Source organism: Aspergillus karnatakaensis, assembly GCF_047715665.1.
Source record: "Aspergillus karnatakaensis strain CBS 102800 unplaced genomic scaffold BJY04scaffold_8, whole genome shotgun sequence".
Taxonomy (NCBI): Eukaryota; Fungi; Ascomycota; class Eurotiomycetes; order Eurotiales; family Aspergillaceae; genus Aspergillus; species Aspergillus karnatakaensis.
The window spans coordinates 628,578-651,825 of NW_027395720.1; the positions used below are offsets into that span (position 1 = coordinate 628,578).

The 23,248-nt window shown below is 50.7% G+C and overlaps 11 protein-coding genes across 11 annotated transcripts; 8 read left to right on the forward strand and 3 right to left on the reverse strand.

Annotated features, from left to right (window-relative positions):
* Positions 1-53: 53 nt before the first annotated feature.
* Positions 54-881, forward strand: BJY04DRAFT_160012 (uncharacterized protein). The gene has a single exon (XM_073709027.1). It carries the CDS (start codon positions 237-239, stop codon positions 768-770), a length of 534 nt encoding a protein of 177 aa, XP_073574922.1. The 5' UTR covers positions 54-236; the 3' UTR covers positions 771-881.
* On the forward strand, positions 882-3,231 carry BJY04DRAFT_160019 (ferric reductase family protein). The gene is made up of 4 exons (XM_073709028.1): positions 882-1,664; positions 1,712-1,773; positions 1,821-2,006; positions 2,056-3,231. The coding sequence occupies exons 1-4, from the start codon at positions 992-994 to the stop codon at positions 2,926-2,928; spliced, it is 1,794 nt and encodes a 597-aa protein (XP_073574923.1). The 5' UTR covers positions 882-991; the 3' UTR covers positions 2,929-3,231.
* A 342-nt stretch (positions 3,232-3,573) lies between these two features.
* Positions 3,574-4,447, forward strand: BJY04DRAFT_214988 (glutathione S-transferase family protein; the record flags this gene model as incomplete). Its single annotated transcript, XM_073715365.1, has 3 exons — positions 3,574-3,653; positions 3,718-3,771; positions 3,832-4,447. 3 exons carry the CDS (start codon positions 3,574-3,576, stop codon positions 4,445-4,447), a joined length of 750 nt encoding a protein of 249 aa, XP_073574924.1.
* A 268-nt stretch (positions 4,448-4,715) lies between these two features.
* BJY04DRAFT_160058 (uncharacterized protein) lies at positions 4,716-5,828 on the forward strand. The gene is made up of 3 exons (XM_073709030.1): positions 4,716-4,939; positions 4,996-5,209; positions 5,264-5,828. The coding sequence occupies exons 1-3, from the start codon at positions 4,798-4,800 to the stop codon at positions 5,613-5,615; spliced, it is 708 nt and encodes a 235-aa protein (XP_073574925.1). The 5' UTR covers positions 4,716-4,797; the 3' UTR covers positions 5,616-5,828.
* Positions 5,829-7,175, forward strand: BJY04DRAFT_160052 (uncharacterized protein). Its single transcript, XM_073709029.1, has 3 exons — positions 5,829-5,915; positions 5,964-6,334; positions 6,390-7,175. The coding sequence occupies exons 2-3, from the start codon at positions 6,215-6,217 to the stop codon at positions 6,936-6,938; spliced, it is 669 nt and encodes a 222-aa protein (XP_073574926.1). The 5' UTR covers positions 5,829-5,915; positions 5,964-6,214; the 3' UTR covers positions 6,939-7,175.
* Positions 7,176-7,680: 505 nt separating this feature from the next.
* Positions 7,681-9,854, forward strand: BJY04DRAFT_205664 (anion exchange family protein; the record flags this gene model as incomplete). The annotated part of the gene is made up of 5 exons (XM_073713620.1): positions 7,681-8,072; positions 8,133-8,281; positions 8,332-8,419; positions 8,466-8,962; positions 9,007-9,854. The coding sequence occupies 5 exons, from the start codon at positions 7,681-7,683 to the stop codon at positions 9,852-9,854; spliced, it is 1,974 nt and encodes a 657-aa protein (XP_073574927.1).
* A 1,545-nt stretch (positions 9,855-11,399) lies between these two features.
* dbp8 (ATP-dependent RNA helicase DBP8) lies at positions 11,400-13,090 on the forward strand. The gene is made up of 2 exons (XM_073709031.1): positions 11,400-11,949; positions 12,014-13,090. The coding sequence occupies exons 1-2, from the start codon at positions 11,411-11,413 to the stop codon at positions 13,071-13,073; spliced, it is 1,599 nt and encodes a 532-aa protein (XP_073574928.1). The 5' UTR covers positions 11,400-11,410; the 3' UTR covers positions 13,074-13,090.
* Positions 13,091-13,160: 70 nt separating this feature from the next.
* On the reverse strand, positions 13,161-14,581 carry BJY04DRAFT_181472 (uncharacterized protein). Its single transcript, XM_073710197.1, has 2 exons — positions 13,932-14,581; positions 13,161-13,882 (listed from the first exon to the last, which is right to left on the reverse strand). Exons 1-2 carry the CDS (start codon positions 14,340-14,342, stop codon positions 13,289-13,291), a joined length of 1,005 nt encoding a protein of 334 aa, XP_073574929.1. The 5' UTR covers positions 14,343-14,581; the 3' UTR covers positions 13,161-13,288.
* A 471-nt stretch (positions 14,582-15,052) lies between these two features.
* Positions 15,053-18,098, forward strand: BJY04DRAFT_160101 (putative glutaminase). The gene is made up of 5 exons (XM_073709032.1): positions 15,053-15,612; positions 15,659-16,067; positions 16,115-17,120; positions 17,169-17,299; positions 17,347-18,098. Exons 1-5 carry the CDS (start codon positions 15,353-15,355, stop codon positions 17,998-18,000), a joined length of 2,460 nt encoding a protein of 819 aa, XP_073574930.1. The 5' UTR covers positions 15,053-15,352; the 3' UTR covers positions 18,001-18,098.
* Positions 18,099-18,564: 466 nt separating this feature from the next.
* stm1 (putative telomere and ribosome associated protein Stm1) lies at positions 18,565-19,979 on the reverse strand (the record flags this gene model as incomplete). The annotated part of the gene is made up of 5 exons (XM_073713621.1): positions 18,565-19,123; positions 19,179-19,314; positions 19,396-19,563; positions 19,699-19,717; positions 19,959-19,979. 5 exons carry the CDS (start codon positions 19,977-19,979, stop codon positions 18,565-18,567), a joined length of 903 nt encoding a protein of 300 aa, XP_073574931.1.
* An 852-nt stretch (positions 19,980-20,831) lies between these two features.
* BJY04DRAFT_160121 (uncharacterized protein) lies at positions 20,832-22,998 on the reverse strand. The gene is made up of 4 exons (XM_073709033.1): positions 22,467-22,998; positions 21,871-22,087; positions 21,321-21,821; positions 20,832-21,266 (listed from the first exon to the last, which is right to left on the reverse strand). The coding sequence occupies exons 1-4, from the start codon at positions 22,650-22,652 to the stop codon at positions 20,962-20,964; spliced, it is 1,209 nt and encodes a 402-aa protein (XP_073574932.1). The 5' UTR covers positions 22,653-22,998; the 3' UTR covers positions 20,832-20,961.
* Between the last annotated feature and the right edge of the window lie 250 nt (positions 22,999-23,248).

The following is a 23,248-nucleotide window of genomic DNA, read 5'->3' on the forward strand; positions in this document are numbered from 1 at the left end:
TGATTCATGACTATATTATTGTATGCGAAACTGTCTCTGATTTGAATTCTGACGTTCGTCTCTGGGATGATGATCCAGGGCCAGATCCAAGGCAATCCAGATTCTAGCGAGCATCGCTCTGCCCGAGTGGCGGTCCCTGAAGAGCTCCGCTGATGTGTTTCAGCATTCAGCCACTCACCTCCTGCAACTCCTCCCTCTCCTGTGCTTGATGTCCACAATCCCCCGACGATCTAGCCATGATTTGCCAATCTCCTAGCTCCAGAGGTAATCTGGATTCTGGGCAATCTTTGCTACCACTCAAATGGTCAAATCCCCGTCTGAGATTGCCGCCAAGTCGCACCATATCGAGAGTCCCCGCTATCGACGGAGTACTGGATCCAGCACTGTACGGAGATGTGTCACGGCTCTTTTATATGCAATATCTCGCTTCTCCTCCCTCTGCTGCCTTGGCAGTAGTTTGGGCTCTTCTTTCTTTCTCTTCTCTTTTTCTGCGTCAGGCTGTCAACAACCTGCCAACTGTTCGACACCTCGATTTTAAGAACGGAGAGTGGCTGGATCACCGACTCGCTCACATTCTTTTCGTTGCCCCTCTTCCCCGTCGATCGCTATTCAGGAGATTCAAGAGTAAGAAAATTCCAAGAAGGGTCAAATTGGACCCCGGGACTACCATCAAACTTTCGTTTCCAACCAGGCATCTGGGTCTGTTCCATGTTCTGAGACTTTTTCGTGCTCGTCGACTCAGTGCCGACTGTCCATATCCCAAAACATAACCGACCACACCGTCTCCCATCTAGAAAACCTCCCGGTCGCTCGCTCTTTACGGCTGAGAAAGAGAGAGCTGCTGTGGTTACTTGGAAACAATCTACTCTCTTTTGCCAATATACGTCTCTTCGATACTCCGTCATTCCGAGCTGGTCTCGTTCACCCTATCTCGCACCCTGTGCTCGCCGTCTCGATATAAAAGCTTCGTCATTCATTCGACTTCGTCGCCATGGCCTCTCTCCTTCTTTCATTGTCCCTGGTTGGACATTCTCTGGCAGCAAACCTCGAACAGCGCGCTGGGGGTGGTGGCCATGAAGAGAACCCTTTTTGGGGGATGCTCAACGATGACTATGCCCGCTACACCTTGTTGTCTCTAGGCTGCTTCGCAGCGTTCATGTATATCTGGAAGATGTGGTTTCGCCTTGCTGGCCATATGCGGCGATTGGCGAGCTTCAACAATGAGCGCCAGCGATATTTCTTGCCTGCGCACCCGACTCTCTCCCAGATCAAGAACCATATCATCTATGCCCCGCTCTTTCGCAACCGCCATAACAAGGAGTTCCAGCTCTCCCGCGCTGTCAACATGGGAACACTGCCCAGCCGCTTCCACACATTCATTTTGGTTGGTATTGTTGCCATGAATATCACACTGTGCGCGGTGACTGTGCCGTATAAGTCAGAGCCGGACTCTGTTGCGGGCGTCATCCTCAGCAGAACGGGTATCATGGCCACTGTGAATCTGATCCCTCTTGTTCTCACAGCTGGTCGAAACAATCCCTTGATCGCGCTGCTCCAGGTGCCTTACGACACGTTTAACTTGGTCCACCGCTGGCTCGGTAGGATTGTCGTTTGTCAGGCACTCGCCCATACGTTTGCCTGGGCTATCCCTAAAGCTACAGAAAGTAGGTGCCCCGCGCTATCTGTAAGGTCAATTGTTAATGAGTGGTAGACGGGTGGGGTGCTGTTGCACAGTCTTTCGCCAAGAGTGAATTCATTAGAAACGGCCTGATTGTAGGTCCGCCTTACGTTGTAAATGGAAGATTTACTGATATCTGTAGGCTACATGTGCCTTTACAGCTCTTCTAGTGCACTCCCCCTCCGCGATTCGCCATGCTTTCTACGAGACGTTTCTCCACCTGCATTTTGTTCTCATCTTTGTCTCGTTCGCTTTCCTCTGGATTCATTTGGACGGGCGTAACTCCCAGAACTTCCTTTTGGCTGCCATTATCCTCTGGGCATTGGAGGTTGGTCTTGCCGTTTCCCTAAAACCTACATAAGCTAATATTTGGGCAGAGATTTGCGCGGCTTGTGATCATTGCGTACCGTAATATTGGTAGGCGCGCTACCACAGCTGTCGTGGAGGCGCTCCCAGGTGACGCCATGAGAATTACGCTCAAGCTGTCTCGTCCGTGGACATTCGAGCCCGGCCAGCATATGTATCTGTATATCCCTGCAATCGGCTGGTGGATGAGCCACCCCTTCTCAGTCGGGTGGAGCGACGTGGAAGATGTCATGAACGACGAGAAGAGCCTGCCCATGAGCCAACGCGATGTCTACGGCCCCCAGGAGACGACTGTTTCTTTACTCGTTCGCCGCCGGACCGGGTTCACCGACAAGCTTTTCCAGCGTGCCGTTAACGCCGTTGACTGCCGGCTCTCCCTGACAGCTTTTGCTGAGGGACCCTACGGCAGCATTCACAACATGGACTCGTATGGCTCCGTTCTTCTGTTTGCTGGAGGTGTTGGTATCACTCACTTGGTACCGTTCGCGCGTCACCTCGTCCAGGGCTATGCGGACGGAACCGTGGCCGCACGCCGCGTCACCTTGGTTTGGATCATTCAGTCCCCAGAGCATCTGGAGTGGATTCGGCCGTGGATGACCAGCATATTGGCTATGAACCGCCGCCGCGAGGTTCTTCGAATCATGCTCTTCATTACCCGGCCCCGTAACACAAAGGAGATCCAGAGCCCTAGTGCTACCGTGCAAATGTTCCCCGGGCGCCCGAACATCGACACGCTGGTCGGAATGGAGGTTGAGAACCAAGTTGGCGCGATGGGTGTGTTGGTCTGTGGTAACGGGGGTTTGAGTGACGACGTCCGCCGTGTCTGCCGTAAACGACAAGACAAGACGCAGATCGACTTTATCGAGGAAAGTTTCACGTGGTAGATCGACCTTTATGATGAAGGTAGATTTAGCGGTACGGTCTGGGAGAATATGGAAACCGGGGGTTTCTGCTGTTGTTGAAGAAGCAGGAGTAGGAGTTGGATATCTACGTGGGGAGTACGCCAGATAGATGGTCGATATACTTTTTTTTTCGCTGTAGATATTTTCAATGCAATCATCTGGGCACTTCTGAGTCCTGACATGCATGGTTTCCTTCCTCTCCACTTCTGCAGCTTATCAATCGGTGCAACAGCGACTAGCCGACTAAGCCCCGGCCATCTCGCAAGCTTCGGACAGTAAGTTAAATCTGACTCTCGAGCTGCCCCCAAAGCTTAGAAATCAGGCGGCATTGTGGGGCTGCGGAGGGAAACGAGGAAACGAGTAAATCGATGGCATCATTCATTCCAAGGTTACTTATGGTCTGCCCATGCAGACTGCACCACCACCTCCATTATTAATACGTAGAGTACGAGCAGAGGCGCTATGAGCGGGGTTCGATTATTATCTGTGACTGCTGTTCGCTCGTATAAATCCTGCATACCTTCTGGCTTTGGCTTCACCAGTCTTCATCACCAACTGTTCCATCAACGCTCACAATTATCTTCTGCGTCTCGGCTTCCTCGGCTTTTCTCTACATCCCCATCCATCATGAGCTCCCCAGACATCACCCTGTACACGGCCCAGACTCCCAATGGAATCAAAATATCCATTGCTTTGGAGGAATTGGGGTATGTCCTCGCCTCCCACCTGCATGCCGCATTAGCTTCTACATTGGTATACTAATCGAACCAGCCTCCCATACAAGGTCGAGAAACTCGATTTTAGCAAGAACACTCAGAAGGAGCCGTATGTCCCGCACCACCCTCTTATCTCCTGATACATTCTCAAAAGACTAAACCCCTCCAGCTGGTTCCTCGAAATAAACCCCAACGGCCGCATCCCCGCCATCACAGAGACATTCACAGACGGCAAACAGATCCGCCTGTTCGAGTCCGGTAGCATCCTCACCTACCTCGCCGAGCAATACGACAAAGACTACAAGATCTCCTACCCTCGCGGAACCCGCGAATACTATGAGACCATCAGCTGGCTATACTTCCAAAACGCCGGCGTGGGCCCCATGCAGGGACAAGCAAACCACTTCTCGCGCTACGCGCCCGAGCGCATCGAGTACGGCGTAAACCGGTACGTCAACGAGACTAAACGTCTATACGGAGTCCTCGATAAGCATCTCTCTGAGTCCAAATCCGGGTTCTTGGTCGGCGATCATATCACAATTGCGGATATCTCGCACTGGGGGTGGGTAGCTGGCGCTGGGTGGGCGGGGGTTGATATCGATGAGTTCCCGCATCTGAAGGCTTGGGAGGAGAAGCTGTTGGCGAGAGAGGGGGTTGAGAAGGGGCGTCATGTGCCTAGCCCCCACACTATCAAGGAGCTGTTGAAGGACAAGAAGAAGAGTGATGAAGAAGCTGCCAAGGCGAGGAATTGGGTGCAGGCAGGGATGAAGGAAGATGCTAAATAGTCAGTGAGCCGTAGGGTTTCTGTTCGCTACGGTGACACTCAAATGCTGACAATTCGATAACTGAAGCGATCGGAACTCCAAGTTTTGATTAGGGTGATTTGTAATTGAGATTGTTGCGATTATACTTGTATGCCAAATATCTGTCCGGATGCTACAAGTACATCCTACATCCTACATATAAAATCTGCCCGGGCATGGTCGCTGAATAAAAATTTAGTCATACATATCACGTGAGATGACCGGAAGACTTGCCACATCCGAGGCCTTTCTCTTTCGCTTTAGTTTGAGTGTATCCTCCGACACTTATTCCACAGGTTTTCCTTCAGCATCTTTCAAAAATCACTAGGAAGATGTCGTGGCGTAACCAAGGTATTACCGGGTCCAACAACATCCCTCTGGGAAAGAGACGGTTTGGTGGCGATGAAGAGGACAGTCGCACCGCGACTCCTGCGTCCGCCGCTGGGGAGGCGCGCGGTAGAAGTCCTGTCCGAGGTATGTCTCATCAACTTTTGTGATCAGATGGACTGGGCTAACTGAATTTTTAATAGCTGAACCCTCAGTCGACGGCGTAAAGCGACGCAAGAAGCGCAACCGTTGGGGCGATGCTCAGGAGAACAAGGCTGCTGGTTTGATGGGCTTGCCCACCATGATCATGGCCAACTTCACTACCGAGCAGCTCGAGGCTTACACTCTTCATCTGCGCATAGAGGAGATCAGCCAGAAGCTCAGGATCAACGATGTGGTCCCCGCGGATGGCGACAGGTCAGCCAAGCCACCTTTGTCTCAAAGCCTGGATCTTGCTAATTCTATCCTCAGATCCCCGTCTCCCCCGCCCCAGTACGATAACTTTGGACGACGTGTAAACACCAGGGAATACCGTTACCGAAAGCGTCTCGAGGATGAGCGCCATAAACTCGTGGAGAAGGCGATGAAGACCATTCCTAACTATCACCCGCCTTCTGACTACAGACGTCCCACTAAGACCCAAGAGAAGGTCTATGTGCCTGTCAATGACTACCCAGAGATTAACTTCAGTATGATAACTAACCCTCTAACTCCTAACCGTTCTGCATTCACTCTGCTCGAGCCGAGCTCACGATCAAGACATTGCTGCTTCCAGCGGTGCTTTTTCGGCTCGCTTCTTGCTAACCCTTGCTTTGCTGCTTAATGTTGCATGCTTTTTACCTCATAAACCTCAAGGAAGACAAACGCAACTAACACTTAGCTCTTGCTACCTTTTAAAGTTGGCTTACTCATAGGACCCCGTGGAAACACCTTGAAGAAGATGGAGACCGAGTCTGGTGCGAAGATTGCTATTCGAGGCAAAGGCTCCGTCAAGGAAGGAAAGGGCCGATCTGACGCCGCTCACGCTAGCAACCAGGAAGAAGATCTTCACTGCTTGATCATGGCAGATACTGAAGAGAAGGTTAACAAAGCTAAGAAGCTGGTGCACAACGTCATTGAGACGGTATGTATTTTGATTGCATTGGTTGGCTCTTAAGTAATAGTCAATTAGGCTGCCTCGATTCCCGAAGGCCAGAACGAGCTCAAGAGGAACCAACTTCGAGAGCTAGCTGCGCTCAACGGTACACTTCGTGACGATGAGAACCAGGCTTGCCAGAATTGTGAGTAGAAACTCTATCATCTTAAGCATGAGACCCGCTGACATGGATAGGTGGTCAAATTGGTCATCGCAAGTACGACTGCCCTGAGCAGCGTAACTTCACTGCCAACATCATCTGTCGCGTTTGTGGCAATGCCGGTCATATGGCTCGTGATTGCCCTGACCGCCAGAGGGGCAGCGATTGGCGCAACAATCCTAGCGCAGGCTTCAACGGTGGCCGCAGGGCCATCGGCACCGGCGATGCTGTTGACCGGGAGATGGAGGTACGCTTTTTCTTTATCCTATCTCACTCGTAACAAACACCCTAACGTACTCTAGCAACTTATGCAAGAACTGTCTGGCGGTGCTCCTGGGCCAGATGGTCAGCCAGTTCGCCGCATCGAGGCTGGTCCCGATGGCTATGACGACAGTGATATGAAGCCTTGGCAACGCCCCCCTCCTCCCAGCGATGTGGCTCCCTGGCAGCAACGTGGTGGTCGCGAAAACCGCCGCGACGACTATGGATCCCGAGACAACGGTGGTGCGGCACCATGGGCCTCCCAAAGCCATGGCGGCAACGATTACGGTTATGGGGCTGGTGGTTACGGTGCGCCCGGGGCTGGAGCAGCTACTCCTTGGCAACAGCAGGCGCCGCCTGCCCCTGGGCAGTCCGCTTATGGATATGGCGGTTACCCCGTCTATCCGCCAGCTGCTCCTGGTATGGGTGCACCCGGTGCTCCTCCAGGCCTTGGTGCACCTCCTCCTCCGCCTGGCATGTCCTCGCTGTACTATGGTGCAAGTGGTAGCCCACCACCGCCGCCTCCTGGTGAGGGACCTCCTCCTCCGCCCCCAAGCGATCAGCCCCCTCCACCACCTCCTCCAGCTTAGACGAGCCATATTACGTTGCTGAGATAAAGACGTTTGTAAAATGCTGCAGTCTGGTAGCGGGAATGGGTTATTCTTATTTTATTTTCAATTGAGGAGGGCAAGTATTAGGGGAAGTATTCCGTCTCTTTAAAGTATTCAGACCTTTTCTTTCCGGGTTGTCTAGTATTATTTGGTAGTCTCTTTAGTCATCTATCATCTATTAACTTACTAACAGAATTGGAATTATTTTCTTTGCTAGTTTGCTGCTTCCTGGGAGCTGGCTGATGATGGATGCCGCGTTCTTGGCGCTGTAACCTGTCACCTGCGCATTATCATTATCACATTAGATGTTTGTCTCGCTCAACGGGCAGGGATAAACTGATTGAATCGACGTAGAGACTAGGAGCAAACAGCATGGAAAAGCAATCGCACCCGCTGGCGTCGTTCAGTCAGGATTCCATGCCTCAGGCAGGGCCGGCCCTGCAGTGCAAGTTTTCTCCACTAAACCCACCAAGTTCCATCTGTTAATTAGCGGGGCTTTCTGATGTCTTGGCTGTCTTTGCTCAAGAGTATTTATACCCCGAGTATTTGACTATCATTTACTTTTTGATCGGATCTCCATACATCGTCTTGCTCTTCTCGATTGGGTCCTGCAACGGCATCGGCTGTGCTGCGCGACGTTACGAGCATCCGCTGCACAGTTACACTACACTCGTAAATCGGACTACATACTACCACTACTAAGTACCACCTCAGCTTCATCATGGCTACACCCCGTCGAACGTCTTCATCCCACGGTCCCTTGCCATTCTCTCCAGGGCAACACTTGCACGCTTCTTCACCCCCGCCGGCATCGATTCATTCCCAGCGAAGATCGTGGCGGTCACCATCCAAGCTCTTCTCTCGCCATTCGTCTGCTGCCTCTGGGAGACCTCAGGAGCAGGCTGAAAGTTCCGCTCATGGGCAGCCACTCGTACGTGACCAGATTCAACGTGAGAGTGATGATGGCGCGGTTGAACCGAAATGGTGGCGCATTCGGTTCTTCCGCGGCATGATTGATGATCTAAAGCGCAGGGCCCCTTACTACTGGAGTGATTGGTCTGATGCATGGGATTATCGAGTTGTGCCTGCTACGATCTATATGTATTTTGCAAAGTATGTACTCCTGACCTTTATCTTCTGTCCTGGGTGTTTATTTGTGCTGATTGGGTACAGTATCCTACCGGCTCTTGCTTTCTCTCTGGATATGTTTGAAAAGACGCACCAGAGTTATGGTGTCAATGAGGTACTTCTAGCCTCAGTCCTGGGTGCTGTTGTATTCGCCGTATGTGCAGCTCAACCTTTGGTCATTGTTGGGGTTACTGGTATGTCGATCAGACTGTGCTCTTGAAGACGACATGCTTACATTTGACAGGTCCGATTACTGTCTTCAACTATACTGTGTATGATATTATCTCGCCGCGCGGGACCCCATACCTTGCTTTTATGTGCTGGATTGGGATGTAAGCTTGTCTACGTCTTTGCTTAATATGTCCTAACGTTCGCTAGCTGGTCCCTCGTTATGCATTGGATACTCGCTATTACGAATGCATGCAATGCTTTGACCTATGTCACTCGGTTCTCTTGTGACATTTTCGGGTTCTATGTCGCGTTTATTTACCTTCAAAAAGGCATCCAGGTCCTGACAAGACAGTGGGGATTCGCGGGAGAGACATCCGCTTATCTGAGCATCATGGTGGCATTGCTCGTCCTCATGGCTGCCTGGATTTGTGGAGAATTAGGAAACAGCAATTTATTCCAAAGATACGTTCGAAAGTTCTTGGAAGATTACGGCACCCCACTGACAATCATCTTCTTCACTGGATTCGTGCACATCGGCCATAGGAGAAGTGTCGAAGTTGCAACCCTGCCCACAACACAGGCCTTCTTTCCCACGGCCGACCGTGGGTGGTTGGTGCACTTTTGGGATATCGATGTAGGGGATATCTTCCTCGCGATTCCCTTCGCTTTGCTCCTGACCATTTTGTTCTATTTTGATCACAACGGTACGTGTTTGTTCTATGCCGCCAGCTCGAGCTAACAAGCGTAGTGTCATCTCTTATTGCTCAGGGAACCGAGTTTCCCCTGCGTAAGCCCGCAGGTTTCCACTGGGACCTTTGGCTACTAGGGCTGACAACTTTCATTGCCGGTATCTTGGGCATCCCCTTTCCCAACGGACTCATACCACAAGCACCTTTCCATACCGCTGCCCTTTGCGTTACTCGCAATGTCACAGATGAGGACGACACGAACAAAGGAAAGACAATCCGCATCACAGACCACGTTGTTGAACAACGAGTCAGCAATCTCGCACAGGGGCTTTTGACTTTAGGAACCATGACCGGGCCTCTCCTCATCGTCCTCCATCTGATCCCACAAGGTGTCATGGCCGGTCTCTTCTTCGTCATGGGCGTTCAAGCCCTTCAAGGAAACGGGATTACCCAAAAACTCCTCTTCCTTGCACAAGACCGCGATCTCACACCACGCTCTGACCCACTAAAGGGTATTGAGCGTCGCAGTGCAATATGGGCCTTTGTCATCTTAGAGCTTATCGGCTTTGGTGGCACATTCGCCATCACGCAGACAATTGCAGCAATTGGATTCCCGGTAATCATACTGATTCTCATTCCCATACGCTCATTTTTGCTGCCACGGTGGTTCACGCAGGAGGAGCTCTCGATTCTCGATGGGCCGACTGCCAGCCCGTTCACTATGGAGAGTGTGGGTGGTGTTTATGGGCATACACCTGTCACGGAGGAGACAAGTCAAAGCTCTGGTGGTGAGGGGGTTTTGGTTGCTGCGGAGTCGGACTCCGCGGCTGTAGAGAATGATATCGAAATGGGAGTGTTTGAGCACCAGGCAAGACGGAGGGGCAACATGCAAAGTCGAAGTGATTAGCTGAAGCCAGCTGTTTGGCTCAGAGCATTCGACTCAAAATATACGCAACGCAAAGCCGCGAGGACATCAGTACATATTGGCCGTCTGACTAAATCTATACATACATACAGTGGCATGACAAAAGTTTGCAAAAGTCTCCACAATAAGCGCTAGTACAAAAGTAGAGCCGCTTCCTATTTAGTCTTAGTCGAAGCTATTCTGCCGGCCAAAACAACGCGTATAGGGTAATTTAGGGTGGTGAAGCAGTTAAACATTAATATAATAATGCCAAAACGCAAGGAATTAACACTAGATATCCGGGCCAGGCTCTATAAGCTTAAGGCAATTGGGTGGTCATATAAGATGATTCATCAGCGATATCCTAATATTCCATATGTAATAATCTATTCCACGATACAGCGCGAGCGTACATGAAAAGATCAAAAATCCTCCCCTCGCTCTGGACAGCCTAAAAAGATCTCTCCTGAAGAATAACAACATCTACTAGATCTAGTAGAGCAAGATTAGCATATCAAGATACGCGAGCTCTCCAAGGCAGTTCAAAGCAGTCCTTTAGTCCGTATAGTTCAGCAACTCTTTCGTACACTACACATGCAGAAATAGAAGTAATATGAGCGGCTAGAAATTACCCCTGTAAATACAGAAAAGAGGCTAAAATAGGCACAAACCTATGCAGAATATACCACGGAGAATTTTTACCGGGTTATCTAGTCTAATAAGTACTCTGCTAAGCAAGGAGCTAGCGCGCGAAGGATATACACTTTCCGATCCCCAAGATAACAAATTACTAAACGAGATATCTATGCTATACGCTGTGGCAAGGGCGTAAAACAGATGTTCTAGGCTACCTTTAGCTTTAATTAATAGACCGGTCTTCTTCCTCTTAAAGGTAATCCTGAAGCTGCACGAGGTAGCGTTACTGCCTGGGTTATACAGGGAGTATATGAAGCATTTCTTCCAGAAATCCTAGGCCCTGGGGATATCTTTATGCATGACAGAGCCTCCGTATATAGAGCCTATATTATACGCGAACTTCTCGCAGATATAGGCGTGGAAGTTATAGTATAGCCTCCATATTCGCCAGATCTAAATCCCATCGAGAATCTGTGGGCTATTATAAAGGTAAAGATATATAAGCTTTATCTAGAGCTAGAAAGGGCTCTAGATACTAAAAATACCTTATAACAACTTATTCAAGCTGCTATAGAGGCCTAGCATGCAATAGATAACCAGGTTCTACGGAATTTATGTGCTACTATGCCTCATCGCGTACAGGCAATTATTCAAGCAGATGGCTGGTATACAAGCTACTAAGGTCTATATAGCTTTATACTAGCCTAAATTAGGAAGGCGGAGTCTACTTTTGTACTAGCGCTTATTGTGGAGACTTTTGCAAACTTTTGTCATGCCACTGTAGCTCTGAATATTATGCATTCTTAATGCTTCTCCGATAAGTAGATAAGAGAGTCACGTGTTGTCACCGCCTGGCTATCATCACCAACTTTTTTTTTTTCTGCCGGGAAATCTGGAAGAATTGCAACCAAACAGAGAACAAGATGGCACCATCATCTCTCCCAGAGTCCGCTTCTCAGGAGTTCTCAGTATCATCCGATGTCTCTGATGAAGTTGACCTGATTGAAACCGAAACACAAACGCGCGCCACTAAGCGCCGCCGTCTTTCCGACTTGTCAGCAGCCTCCGACTCCGACTCCGACACAGCTCCAGCTCCAGCACCGTTACCACTTCCCACACTTTCCCGAATCAAAAAGAAGACAGCAGCAAAAGGTAGCCCGACAGCTGCGGAAGAGAATCCCGTTCTCATCAAAGATGCGCTCGCAATCGGACTCAATGCCGAAGAATCATCGTTCAAAGCGCTCAGCGTTGCGCCATGGTTGGTTGGGTCGTTGACGACGATGGCGGTGCGCAAGCCAACAGCTATTCAAAAAGCTTGTATTCCGGAAATTCTAAAGGGAAGGGATTGTATTGGTGGGAGTCGAACGGGTTCCGGAAAGACGATTGCCTTTGCGGTGCCGGTATTGCAGAAGTGGGCGGAGGATCCGTTCGGGATCTTTGCGGTGATTTTGACGCCGACTCGGTATGTTCCTCCTCGAATGATCTTGGAATGTTCTGCAGAAACTAATGCTAAGGGTCAATTATAGTGAGCTTGCGCTCCAGATTTTCGAACAGATCAAGGCGATCTCCGCACCCCAGAGCATGAAACCAGTCCTCGTAACCGGCGGAACGGACATGCGCTCACAAGCCCTCGAGCTCGCGCGCCGACCACACGTCGTTGTCGCAACCCCCGGACGTCTAGCAGACCACATCCACACCTCCGGCGCAGACACAATCGCGGGCTTGAAGCGCGTCCGTATGGTTGTCCTCGATGAAGCCGACCGTCTCCTCTCCCCAGGCCCCGGAAGCATGCTCCCAGACGTCGAAACATGCCTCTCATCCCTCCCCGCATCAAGCAACCGCCAAACCCTTCTCTTCACCGCAACCCTCACCCCCGAAGTCCGCGCCCTCAAAGAAATGCCCCAGTCAGAAGGCAAATCCCCTATCTTCGTCACCGAAATCTCCACAGAAAAGCAAGACACCATCCCCCCGACACTCAAACAGAGCTACGTCCAGGTGCCTCTCACCCACCGGGAAGCCTTCCTGCATGCCCTCCTCTCGACAGACCAGAATAGTTCCAAGAACGCAATTATTTTCACCAACACGACCAAGACAGCTGATTTACTCGACCGCATGCTCCGCACTCTCGGACACAGAGTAACATCCCTGCACAGCTCCCTTCCTCAGTCCGAACGTAACTCCAACCTCGCTCGCTTCCGCGCCAGCGCAGCCCGTCTCCTCGTCGCCACAGACGTCGCATCTCGTGGTCTCGATATCCCCTCTGTCAGTCTAGTAATCAATTTCGATGTCCCGCGGAATCCAGATGACTACGTCCACCGTGTTGGCCGTACAGCCCGTGCGGGGAGAACTGGTGAGGCTGTGACTCTTGTTGGGCAACGAGATGTCCAGCTTGTTCTTGCGATTGAGGAGAGAGTCGGGAAGCAGATGTCGGAGTTTGCGGAGGAAGGTGTCAACCTCGAGACTCGGGTTGCTGGTGGGACGCTGCTGAAGGAAGTCTCGGCGGCGAAGAGAGAGGCGATGGTGGATATTGATGAGGGCAGAGACGTTCTGGGGCGGAGGAGGAATAAGTTGAAAAAGATTAGGTAGTTGGTAGCTAGGATATAGTGGATACGTATAATGACTCTTTGTTTATTCTGGGTTCAGCAGTTACTGTATGGAATCGTCAGACAATATTTGTGTAATATACTATACCAAGGCACCAATATCCGTAGCAGTATCGGTATCAAAATCGTTATTAGTCCCACAAAACTAATATACATACACCAGAACTCCAAAAACCACATGACAGGCCCAGAAGCTCTTTATACACCCAGCCCAGCATACGGCGTATCCTCATGATCCTCTGTCTCCATTTCGACCGGAGCATTTCTCCCCATGAGCTTTAGCAATCCATCAACAGCATCCCCGTCCCCCTCTTCCCTCTGCGAGGAGGACGGCGACGTGTCAACGGTCGCCTGCCGTGGACGATCATCGCTAAACTGACCGTTCTGCACTCCCCCGAGAGTCGGGTTACAGTTGTAGGTAGGGCTACTGAGAAGCATGTTGATAGGAGAGGTCGCTCGATCCGTCCGCTGGGAATGCATAAGTGCATGTGACTCTTGTGTAGGTGTCGTATCGTCCTCGTCGTCGAATTCCCCTTGCCCCTCTCTCGGAATCTGTTGAGATGCCTGTGGGGTGCGTAGAATCACTTCATTGTTATCCTCTACGCCATCAAGCCCAAATTTCCGCTTTAGGTGTTGCTGAATCTGTGATTCGGAGCTGGATCCAGATCCAGCCGCTGAGAGACGCGGGTATTTCCGGCTATGTTCTTCTAGTTCTGATACTCTGCGATCGATTTGAACGTCTTGGACATTGCGCATGGCGGATTGGAGTTTGGTGCGGAGGAGGGTCGCTTTCTAGGCTGAATTAGTATAGCTATACGTTATTTCGCGCGGGGCTTCGTACTTCTAAGATGAACTGTTTGCGCGTTGTTGGATCTGACGGTACCGTTGGTGAAATTGATACGAAGGAAGATTCTGTGGTCGGTGATAATATTTGGGGGCGCGTCGCAGTTGTAGGTTGTTGTTGTAGAGGTTGGTTTGTTTGTTCTTGTTCATTTGCTTCCTCTGGCGCCTCGACGCGCTGCTGAACGTGAAAAATACCACGCGACGTTGAGTCATGACCGTCTACCTGGCTTATACACCTTTTTTGAGCAGTAAATGAAGGTGATGGCAGCAGTTTCTTTGGAGATTGGGAGTTGAGGAGCGTCTTTTTGACCGGAGAGCAAGCGGGAGAGAGAACCGAGTTGGCGCTCTTCTCGCCGAGAATTCGTCTGCTTTCTTTGGCAGGCGACGGTTGGAGAGTCGCTTGGGGCATTTTGATTGTAGTTCGGTACCGGAAACTCGGTGAGAACGACGGGGGGAGGTATTTTGTAGTAGAAGGACGCGGTAGAGGTCGCACATCAATTGGAGGCGGGATCGTAGGAGATTATAAAAATGACGGTACACAGAGTATATACGCGTCTAATGAATGGGTTTGAGGAGTCGATAGAGAAATATAGGGTCTTATGAGGGAGAAGTTGCGGTTGACGCGTGGTGGAAAGTCCGCGGAGTGAGTTGAAGCCGTGAGGTCCATCCATCCATCTACAAGTGGAATGGGAATAGCGCGTATGCTCCCACGCGTCAACCACTCCACCTTTCACCGTTATCAAAACTAATACAAAGGACCAATGCCCAGTGGGTATTAAGGTGATGTCTATGTCTCATAAATACATCTATTTAGCAACGGAGGCGTTGGTGTGCGTAGCCTGTAACCCACGCGTCAAATCCACGTGCTCTATATACTCTGGAGACCCATGGGTGTGCGGAGAGTATATGATCATATGTCGACAGGGCAGCAAGGATCTTCTGAAAACGAGTAGTATGAACATTCTTTATGCTTACAACCATCTAATCATCTAGGCCTGCTCAGGTGAGCCACTCAACCATTCTAAAGTTGTGTATACCTACTGTAAAGAAATGCACTCTAGTGATGAGAGCTTGCATAAGCTTCCCCGCATTCTTCATCCTTGACCCCAAACTTTGTGCTTTCACCTCCATCTCTCTTCCATCTCTGCCATCGACAATCTGGTATTGTTTGCTCACTCCATCAAGTCCTTTCAAGTGCATACCACCTGCATCCGGTGGCGATCTGATACTGCTGGAAAGGATCGACTTGATTGCATCATCACCTGAGTAGCTACAGCCGAGTCGGACAAATCTTCGGAAAGCGACAGCCTTTTGACTCCATCCTCCTTCTTTCAACCCTTGGTTACGCTCGGATATAGTGCAACACTCTGTTTTACTCTCGCGGCTCATCAGTGACACCCAGTGATACCAAAAGTCGTCATGCGACTCTCCCTAGCGGTGCTGGCAGCCGCCCTCCAGGCGACTGTCGGCATGGCCTCGACTCTGACACCGCCAGTGCTCCCTTTGATTGTTCGCAATCCTTACCTGAGCACTTGGCTAGGGAATGCTAGAGATGTTCCGTGGTCTAAATGGCCGATATTTTACACCGGAGAGGAGCTGGGCCTGTCCCTCCTGGCCCAGGTTCCTAGCACAGGCACCGTCTATCCCCTGCTGGGCAAGCCTCATGAGACTCTACCAGAGTATGCTTCTTGAGACCTTCCACTATCTAGACCTGACAGCCACTAGGTCAACGCACACTGGATTTGCCACTTATCTTGGAGCAAACTATGACGCATCAACGACGAACCTAACGTATAGCATTGACTCCAAGAGCTCGTCTACATCGTCGAACATCACGGTCTCTTTCTTGTCCCCGATTACCCCCACATCGACTCTGCGGCAGTCGATTCCAGCTTCCTATATAACAGTCTATGTTGATAGTGAAGTGACGGTAAACGTGTACATAGACATCAATGGCCGTTGGGTCAGCGGAGACCCAAACAGCCAAATTTCGTGGCAGTTTGACACGGAACGAGTTTCGGTAGAGGACTCACCAACGCTTCAAAGATGGCGCTTGCAACGGGAATCACAGGCACTTCTCTCTGAAATCCATGATCGAGCAGAATGGGGAACCATTCATTTCACTGCACCTGCTGTTGGTTCCCTTTCGCTTCTCCTTCGACCTTCAGCTGACGATAACAGGACGTCCAATACCAATCGGGTGCGGCTTCACTGGTGAGACGTACCTTTGCGGCGAGAGGTTCCCTGACAAACGTCAACGACGGTGCCTTTCGATCTATCAAAGACCGAGAGCCTGTTTTCGCTTTCTCCAAGTCCTTTGTCCCATCGCGAAAGTCTGGTGTGGCGTCCGAGAGCGTCACTTTCACAATAGCCCTAATCCAGGACCCAGTTGTACAATACGCTTCGTCTCGTGGGCTGACCCAGATGCGCCCTCTGTGGAAGTCTTGGTTCGGCAGCGCCGAGTCATTACTAACTTTCCACTTTAATGATTTTGCTAACGCTGCTTCTTTGGCTGCAAACTATTCCCTACAGTTGGCGGAAGATGCTTTCCAGTCGGGTGCACAAGACTACGTTGATATCGTGGCGCTCTCTGGTCGACAAGTTATGGGTGCTACCACTTTCTCGGGTACCCCAGACGATCCAATCTTATTCTTGAAGGAGATCTCTTCTAATGGGAACTTTCAAACCATTGATGTCATTTTCCCTTCTTTCCCCTTCTTCCTATACACGAATCCGCGCTGGCTGGCGTATCTCCTGGAGCCATTGATCGAGCACATGCTAAGTGGACAATACCCAAACAAGTATGCCATGCATGACTTGGGAACCCACTTCCCTAATGCTACCGGACATCCGGATGGCAGAGACGAGTATATGCCAGTAGAGGAGTGCGGCAACATTCTTATCATGGGGTTGGCAGTTGTCAACTCGATGCTCTACGATAAGGATACCGATGCGTCTTCAATTTGGTCAGCACAGGGTGAGCCTGTACCTCTGTCGGACAAAAATGCTGGTTACTTCCCCTTGGGCGAGCTTCAGACTCTGTCTGAAATTGAGGGTCAAGATGCGAAATGGGGCGGCGCTGCCTCTGGTCGCAGTCAAGCTGAGAAATGGGTCCAGCGAAGCTACAGTCTCTGGACTCAGTGGACTAGATACCTCATTGAATACTCATTGGAGCCCGAGAACCAGCGTGAGTCTCATTGCTACGATAATATTTGCCAGGTCTAATACCGCTCAGTTTCGACAGATGATTTTGCCGGCTGGCTTGCTCTTCAAACCAATCTCGCTCTAAAAGGCATCATTGGAATCCACGCCATGAGCAAGCTTGCTGAAATCGGCGGTTTTAAAGAAGACGTCGCATACTACAAGGTACGCCCCACCCCTCCTTCATCTCTAGACGATCCTAAGAGTTGTAGAACATCTCCGAGACCTATATCGCAAAATGGGAAGAGTTCGGCCTGTCGCGAGACAAAACCCATGCCAAACTCGCCTACAATTGGTACGGATCATGGACAACAATCTACAACCTCTACGCCGACGCCCAACTCTGCTTCCATCTGGAAGGCACGCCCCTCGACCCGTCTCCTCCTTCCCATTATATCTCCCAGCCGCAAGACCTCTTCGCACCTTCCTCTGAAAAGAAATCCGGCTTCGTCCCCCACCATATTTACTCGAAACAATCAAGCTGGTACTCCATTGTACACCAGAAATACGGTCTCCCATTGGATTCCCGCCATCTTTACACAAAGACGGACTGGGAGTTCTTCGCCGTCGCCGTCGCCTCCAAGCCCGTCCGGGCTCAGATACTTGAATCAGTTGCGAAATGGGTCAATGAGACATCGACTAATCTCCCTTTCACGGACCTGCATAAAACAGAAGGCGATGGAGGGTTCCCCGGTCCAAACTTCTACGCGAGGCCTGTCATCGGTGGGCACTTTGCATTTTTGGCGCTGGAGAGAGCGTGCAAGGGACGGGCCGTTGAGGGGTTAGGGTTTCTAGACCGGAATCGGGATGAGACTTTCAGTGGTGGTTCTGAGGATGGACAGGAGGTTATAAGGGAGGATCTTTAGTGCCCTTCCAACCAGGTGTGTGTTATGTGAGCTTCGTGCTGTGTGGGATTTTGTACATATGTATAGTTCACAGTATTTGGTAAGTCAACTAGCAGTTGGGGAGCTTTTTAGGCAGTTGTGTCTAGTAGATGCCGATGGTAAATTTTAGGCGTAATGGTACAGGGTAACAACAGGACGCGTTCGCCGTTCGTACCCAACCCCAGGTTGCTTTTTTTTTGGTGCCAACATGTGTGGGGTAAGACAGTGCCGTCATTTACTATACGCATTCAGGGTTACAAATGAAGATAATTTACATTGTACTGGTCGTTTTTGAATTTCACTTTCCTATTTTTGACATTCAAATCAAAGTACATGGGGAGCCGATTTTTGTTTGAAAAAGAGACCTAAACGGAATTGGTTATATCCCTCTCAGTCTGGCCTTCGCCATACATCATTTGTGCACAGATATTCCTGAACAAGGAATGACCCACGCCGCCACCGCTCTGCTTCATTCTCTGATTGTGTTCCGTGCTTCCCGATTTCGTGTAAATGTGCAGGCATTCGCGGAGAAACGGGCAAGGTCATTTAGTTGCCGCCAAGGCTGGGGAAGTTCTTCTCGTCGACAGTGACAGGGGCGGAGCGCTCAGTGCGAGGTCCGTTGCCACGGCCTCCACGGGGAGCACCACGGTCGCCACGGCCAGCACCGCGACCACCGCGACCACCACGGCCACGGGGAGCACCGCGATCACTGCGGGGAGCCTCAACGAAGCGCATATCGACATCAAGGAAGTTCTTCTCCTTGCGCTGCTTCTCGCGCTTGTTCTTCTCGGTGCTGCCCTGGATGTAGGCCTCCTCGTCCTCGTTGCGCTTGTACTCCTTGGCACCAGCCCACTTCTTGTCGGACTTGGCACCCTCGTTGGCAGAACGAACAGCCTTGGCGCTCAGATCTTCGCGAGCAGCCTTCTCAGCCAGGTAATCGGCGAAGGACTTGGACTTGTCGACGGGCTCCTCGGGCTTCTCCTCGCCGGGAGTCTGAGGCTCGTTCTCGTCGGTCTTGGCGATGTTGTCACCAGCCTTCTCATCGTCCCAAGTCTTCTCGCCGTCCTGATTACCCCAGCCCTGGTTCACCTGCTTGCGGGTGTCACTGGATCAGACATGTTAGCTGAATGGTAGATGTGTCAGTCACGAGAAAAGCCTACGTCTGACCGGTGCGGGACTGGCGGTCGCGACGAGCAGGGCGGCCACCACGATCGAACCGAACGTTGGACTCCTTGCCAGCCTCATCAATGGGCTTCTCGCGGTTGTTGCGGCTACCAGCGTTGCGGTCGCGGAAAGCTAAAAATGACGCAATCGGGATTAGCCGGATTGAGCGAGAGCGATGACATCAACACGATTATGAAAATATAAGCCACATACCGGCCTCGTTGCCAGTGGCACGTCCACCGCGGCGGGGAGCACCACCCTCAGTAGGGCGAGCAGGGGCCTCCTTGGGGGCATCACGCTTGCCATGACGGGGCGCGGGCTTGTCAAGGGCCCTCGTGGGAGGCTCGGGCTCTCTGTTGGGGTCTAACTCGGGATCATTCCCTGCAACGGCGAAATGTCATGTTAGAACCGGTACCATGGGATAAAACGAGAATGGAAACGAATCGATATCTCCGTATCAAGCGACAGCCGTCGGATTGGGATTCGAAGGGCAACGTGGAGTGAAGGTAGAATTACCAAGAAGCTCGTAGAGGTTCTAAAACACAAACATAGTCAGCATCTTGATGATTTTCGGATGAATGTCTTTTCCCATCGCAAACAAGGCCCAATTATCAGAAACACGACCACGTAGAAAGAAGCTCCAGCTCCCCCGCCAATCGAAGCCTCTCAAGCCAAAGCCACCTCACAAACAACTCCATAGAGCTAAGCACCCAGCACCACGCATATCACACCTCCAACGAGCCAAATCTCCGACGAAAATGCGATTGGCAACGTACCTTGGACCGGACGTCCGCCATGACGCCTGGTTTATGAGGGGCCTTCCGGGGGAAGGCTCTCTATTATCGCAGCAATTCGATCCGGGGACGCGGTAAGCGAGGCGCGGAGACGAGGCAGGGAGAACCTCGACGACAGATAAGTCGGTGTCTCACGTCTCCTTTTAGGGATGGATGGGGATGATTGAGGGAAGGGGTGATGGAGGTTTGGAGGCCGGCGGACGTTTGTGGTAGTACCGGACGAATCGGGTAAGGTTCGCATGGTTGCTAAGCGAAGCTGCGGGCGCCGCCTGTCATTGGCCCGTAGCTTCTAGGGCTTAGGGTATTGGCGTCACCGGACCTATAGATAACATCATAGAGTTCAAGCCTGCCTATCAACAGCTCTGCTCGAGACAATGCGGGTGAGAGTGCCAGATTTACGTCACAAAAAGGGAGCTTGGACTTCTTCTTAGGTTAAGTCTCAATCTCATACATCTCGTCAGATAGACAAATATACAATATCTCCATAATCACATATACACGCAGAAATACGGATTGAAGAGCTCATAAACCATCCCCCAAGCAGCCAGTAAAAAGCAAAAGCAAAAGGGAGAAAAAAGAGAGAAAAAAGAAAACTCAAGAAAGAGTCGATATTGAAGCCGATGCAATGCGGTGCCGCAGCAGCCCGTTTCAGAACGAGGCCTTCCCCCTCCCAGAATCAAATAACGTATATGACCAAACAGTTGTCCGTATACCGAAATTAGCATCTTGACCTGCCTGTTTTGCTTTTTCGATGATGTATGCAGAACAATGAAACCCCCAAATAACAGAAGCAAATGGTATCAACCAGGTAACGCCAGCCAATGCTCCTAAAGTTAACTTTTGTCTTCTCGCCGTGGACCTGCGCCATGGATGAAGATAGAGAATAAAAATCCGCTATGCCGGGGTTGCTGTCTATCGACACAAGCAGTAAGAGAAATGAATGAACCCGAATTAACGTCGACGTCGATAAAAAGCCGGTCGTATCTCATTGACGTCCACTGTTCTGCTCGTAGCTGAATGGAGTCTGGAAGTGCATACTCGCGCTGAGTCCGAATGGGTCGGCATCTAGCATTGGCTCGTAATTTCCGAGCATGGGGTTGGTACCGCCATAAGAGCCGTTCACTCCTTCCCCTGGAGGGTGGTTGTACGGGTTCATGCTGTGTGAGCTGAGAGGATGAGATGGATTCGACACTGAGCTAGTAGCGTTGAACCCGGGAACGAAAGGCGAGGCGCCCACAGATGATTCATGCTCATCGTCAATCATATCTGCCTGGGCATCATATTCTTGTTCTGAGGAATTATTAGCCAGATACGTAGATAAAAAAAAAACTGGAGTAAGCTTACCTAGTTGATCATAATGTTTTTGAAATGGCGAAGGATAGTACGCGGAAGGAAGCCGGGTCCCTCGAGGTCCCATACCAACCGACACAGCAGATTTTGGGTCGGTCGGCTCAGATTGACCGATACTCATAGGTGGTGAGTTTTGGCTGATATTCCTCGAGTGAGAAATCATCTGAGAACGTGGTCGCTGCCCTTGGGCATCTGCACCGACGGGCGACATTGCTCCTGGGAAACCATACCCAGGAGACTTAGTGTGAGAGGGTGACGAGACGTGCGAAGGGGGCGTTGCTTGGAATTGCGGTGACGGGATACCAAAAGCTCCATCTCGCGACTGAGGGACACTGAAGGGTTCTTTGGGAGCGAGACCGCTAGGGTGTCTTTGAGCCGAGCTTCGGCTGATAGCAGCCTGTTGCAGCGACGGAGCTTTAGAGGTTATCGGACTGGGTTTACCCGGACCATTGGGTGTTCCGGTCTTCAGGCGAAGCTCTGCCTGGACATCGATTCCTGGGTTGGATTAGCGTGAGATATTAGCAGAGGCCAGGGGCGAACAAACCTTTTTCGAGGAGGATGCGCTCGAGGAGAGAGTTCTTGTAACGCAGCATCAAGCATTCATCCGCGGCGGTGCGATGATTCTGCTGCAGGGTCTGCAGCGACTCTTCATTGCGCTTGATAGTGGACTCGAGTTGACGGATGTACTCTGTGCGACGTTCACGAAAAGCTGCCTGGGCCTGTCGGTTGCGCTGCTTCCGCTCCTCCGAAGTCGCGTAAATCTAGTTGGAGGTTAGTTTAAGCATGGACCGGATAGATAAGATCGAAAATCTTGATCAAGGATCATAAATAGAACAAATGAAAAGAGCCGAATGGAACAGCATGATAAGGGATGGTGATCAATAATGGGAATGATAAATAAAAAAAGTCGGTGATGCGGGGCCCCGGACCGAACAAGGGTTAAATGATAAAAAAAAGTCATGTCAAAAGATAAGGCTAGCAAATGAGAACACCAGCAGAGATAAGTCTCTGAGAACGTGCAGAGATAAAGGCGATAAACAAAAAAGAAAAAGGTATAAAAGGATATACAACCCCCTTTCCCGCTGGAGGATGCAAGAAATAAAAAAAAATATAAAAAAATGGAGCTTGGATCTTACGTACGGGTTTCCTTCCACCCTTTCGCTTTTGCGTCTGGGTAACGTCTTGCGTCAAGACCTCTCCCTCAGGATCGGGAGTAGACACCGCGGAGCTGATTGAGCCTTCGTTTAAGGGTTCTGATTTAGGGGCGACCTGGTCCATTGCCATATCATTGTGGTGTGCGGAGGAGGTCTCGACCATAGAGACCATTTGTTGCTGCTGCTGCTGCTGCTGGTGGGGGGATATTCCCTGAATGATTATTTCTGGATGCCTTTTTGCCCGTTTATCCCCCCTTTGCCGACAAGGAAAACAACGTGGTGAGAAAACCCCAAAGTGAACTGGGGTGGATGGCGTGACCGGGGTCTATTATAAATGAAAAAGAAGAAAGAGGGGGGGTGTGGTGGTATATTGGAGGTCCCCAAGGTCAACTGACGGAATGAAAGGCGGACGCTTCGGAATCGGATCTCCAGGCGAGACAACAATAAACCCGAATCGAATCAAATCAAAAAGAAAGTCCTTTCCCAGCGGGGTCAAACTTGATAGCAATTCAGACGCAGGAAACGCGCGGCTGGGCGGCAGGCAGAGAGGGACGTGCGATAGTTAGTTAGTAGTAGTAGTTACAGGTGTCAAAGGCAAGATGGTGACATAAAAAAAATGAAGAAGAGTGGGAGAAAGAAAGGACAGAGGGGGGAAGTTGTGAGGTAAAATTATTTCCTAAGAAATTTTAAGGTGAAGGGAAAGGGAAAAGTTCCTCTCGTCTCGTGGAGAATCCCAAACTGGATAATACATAGCAGACCACAGCAGAA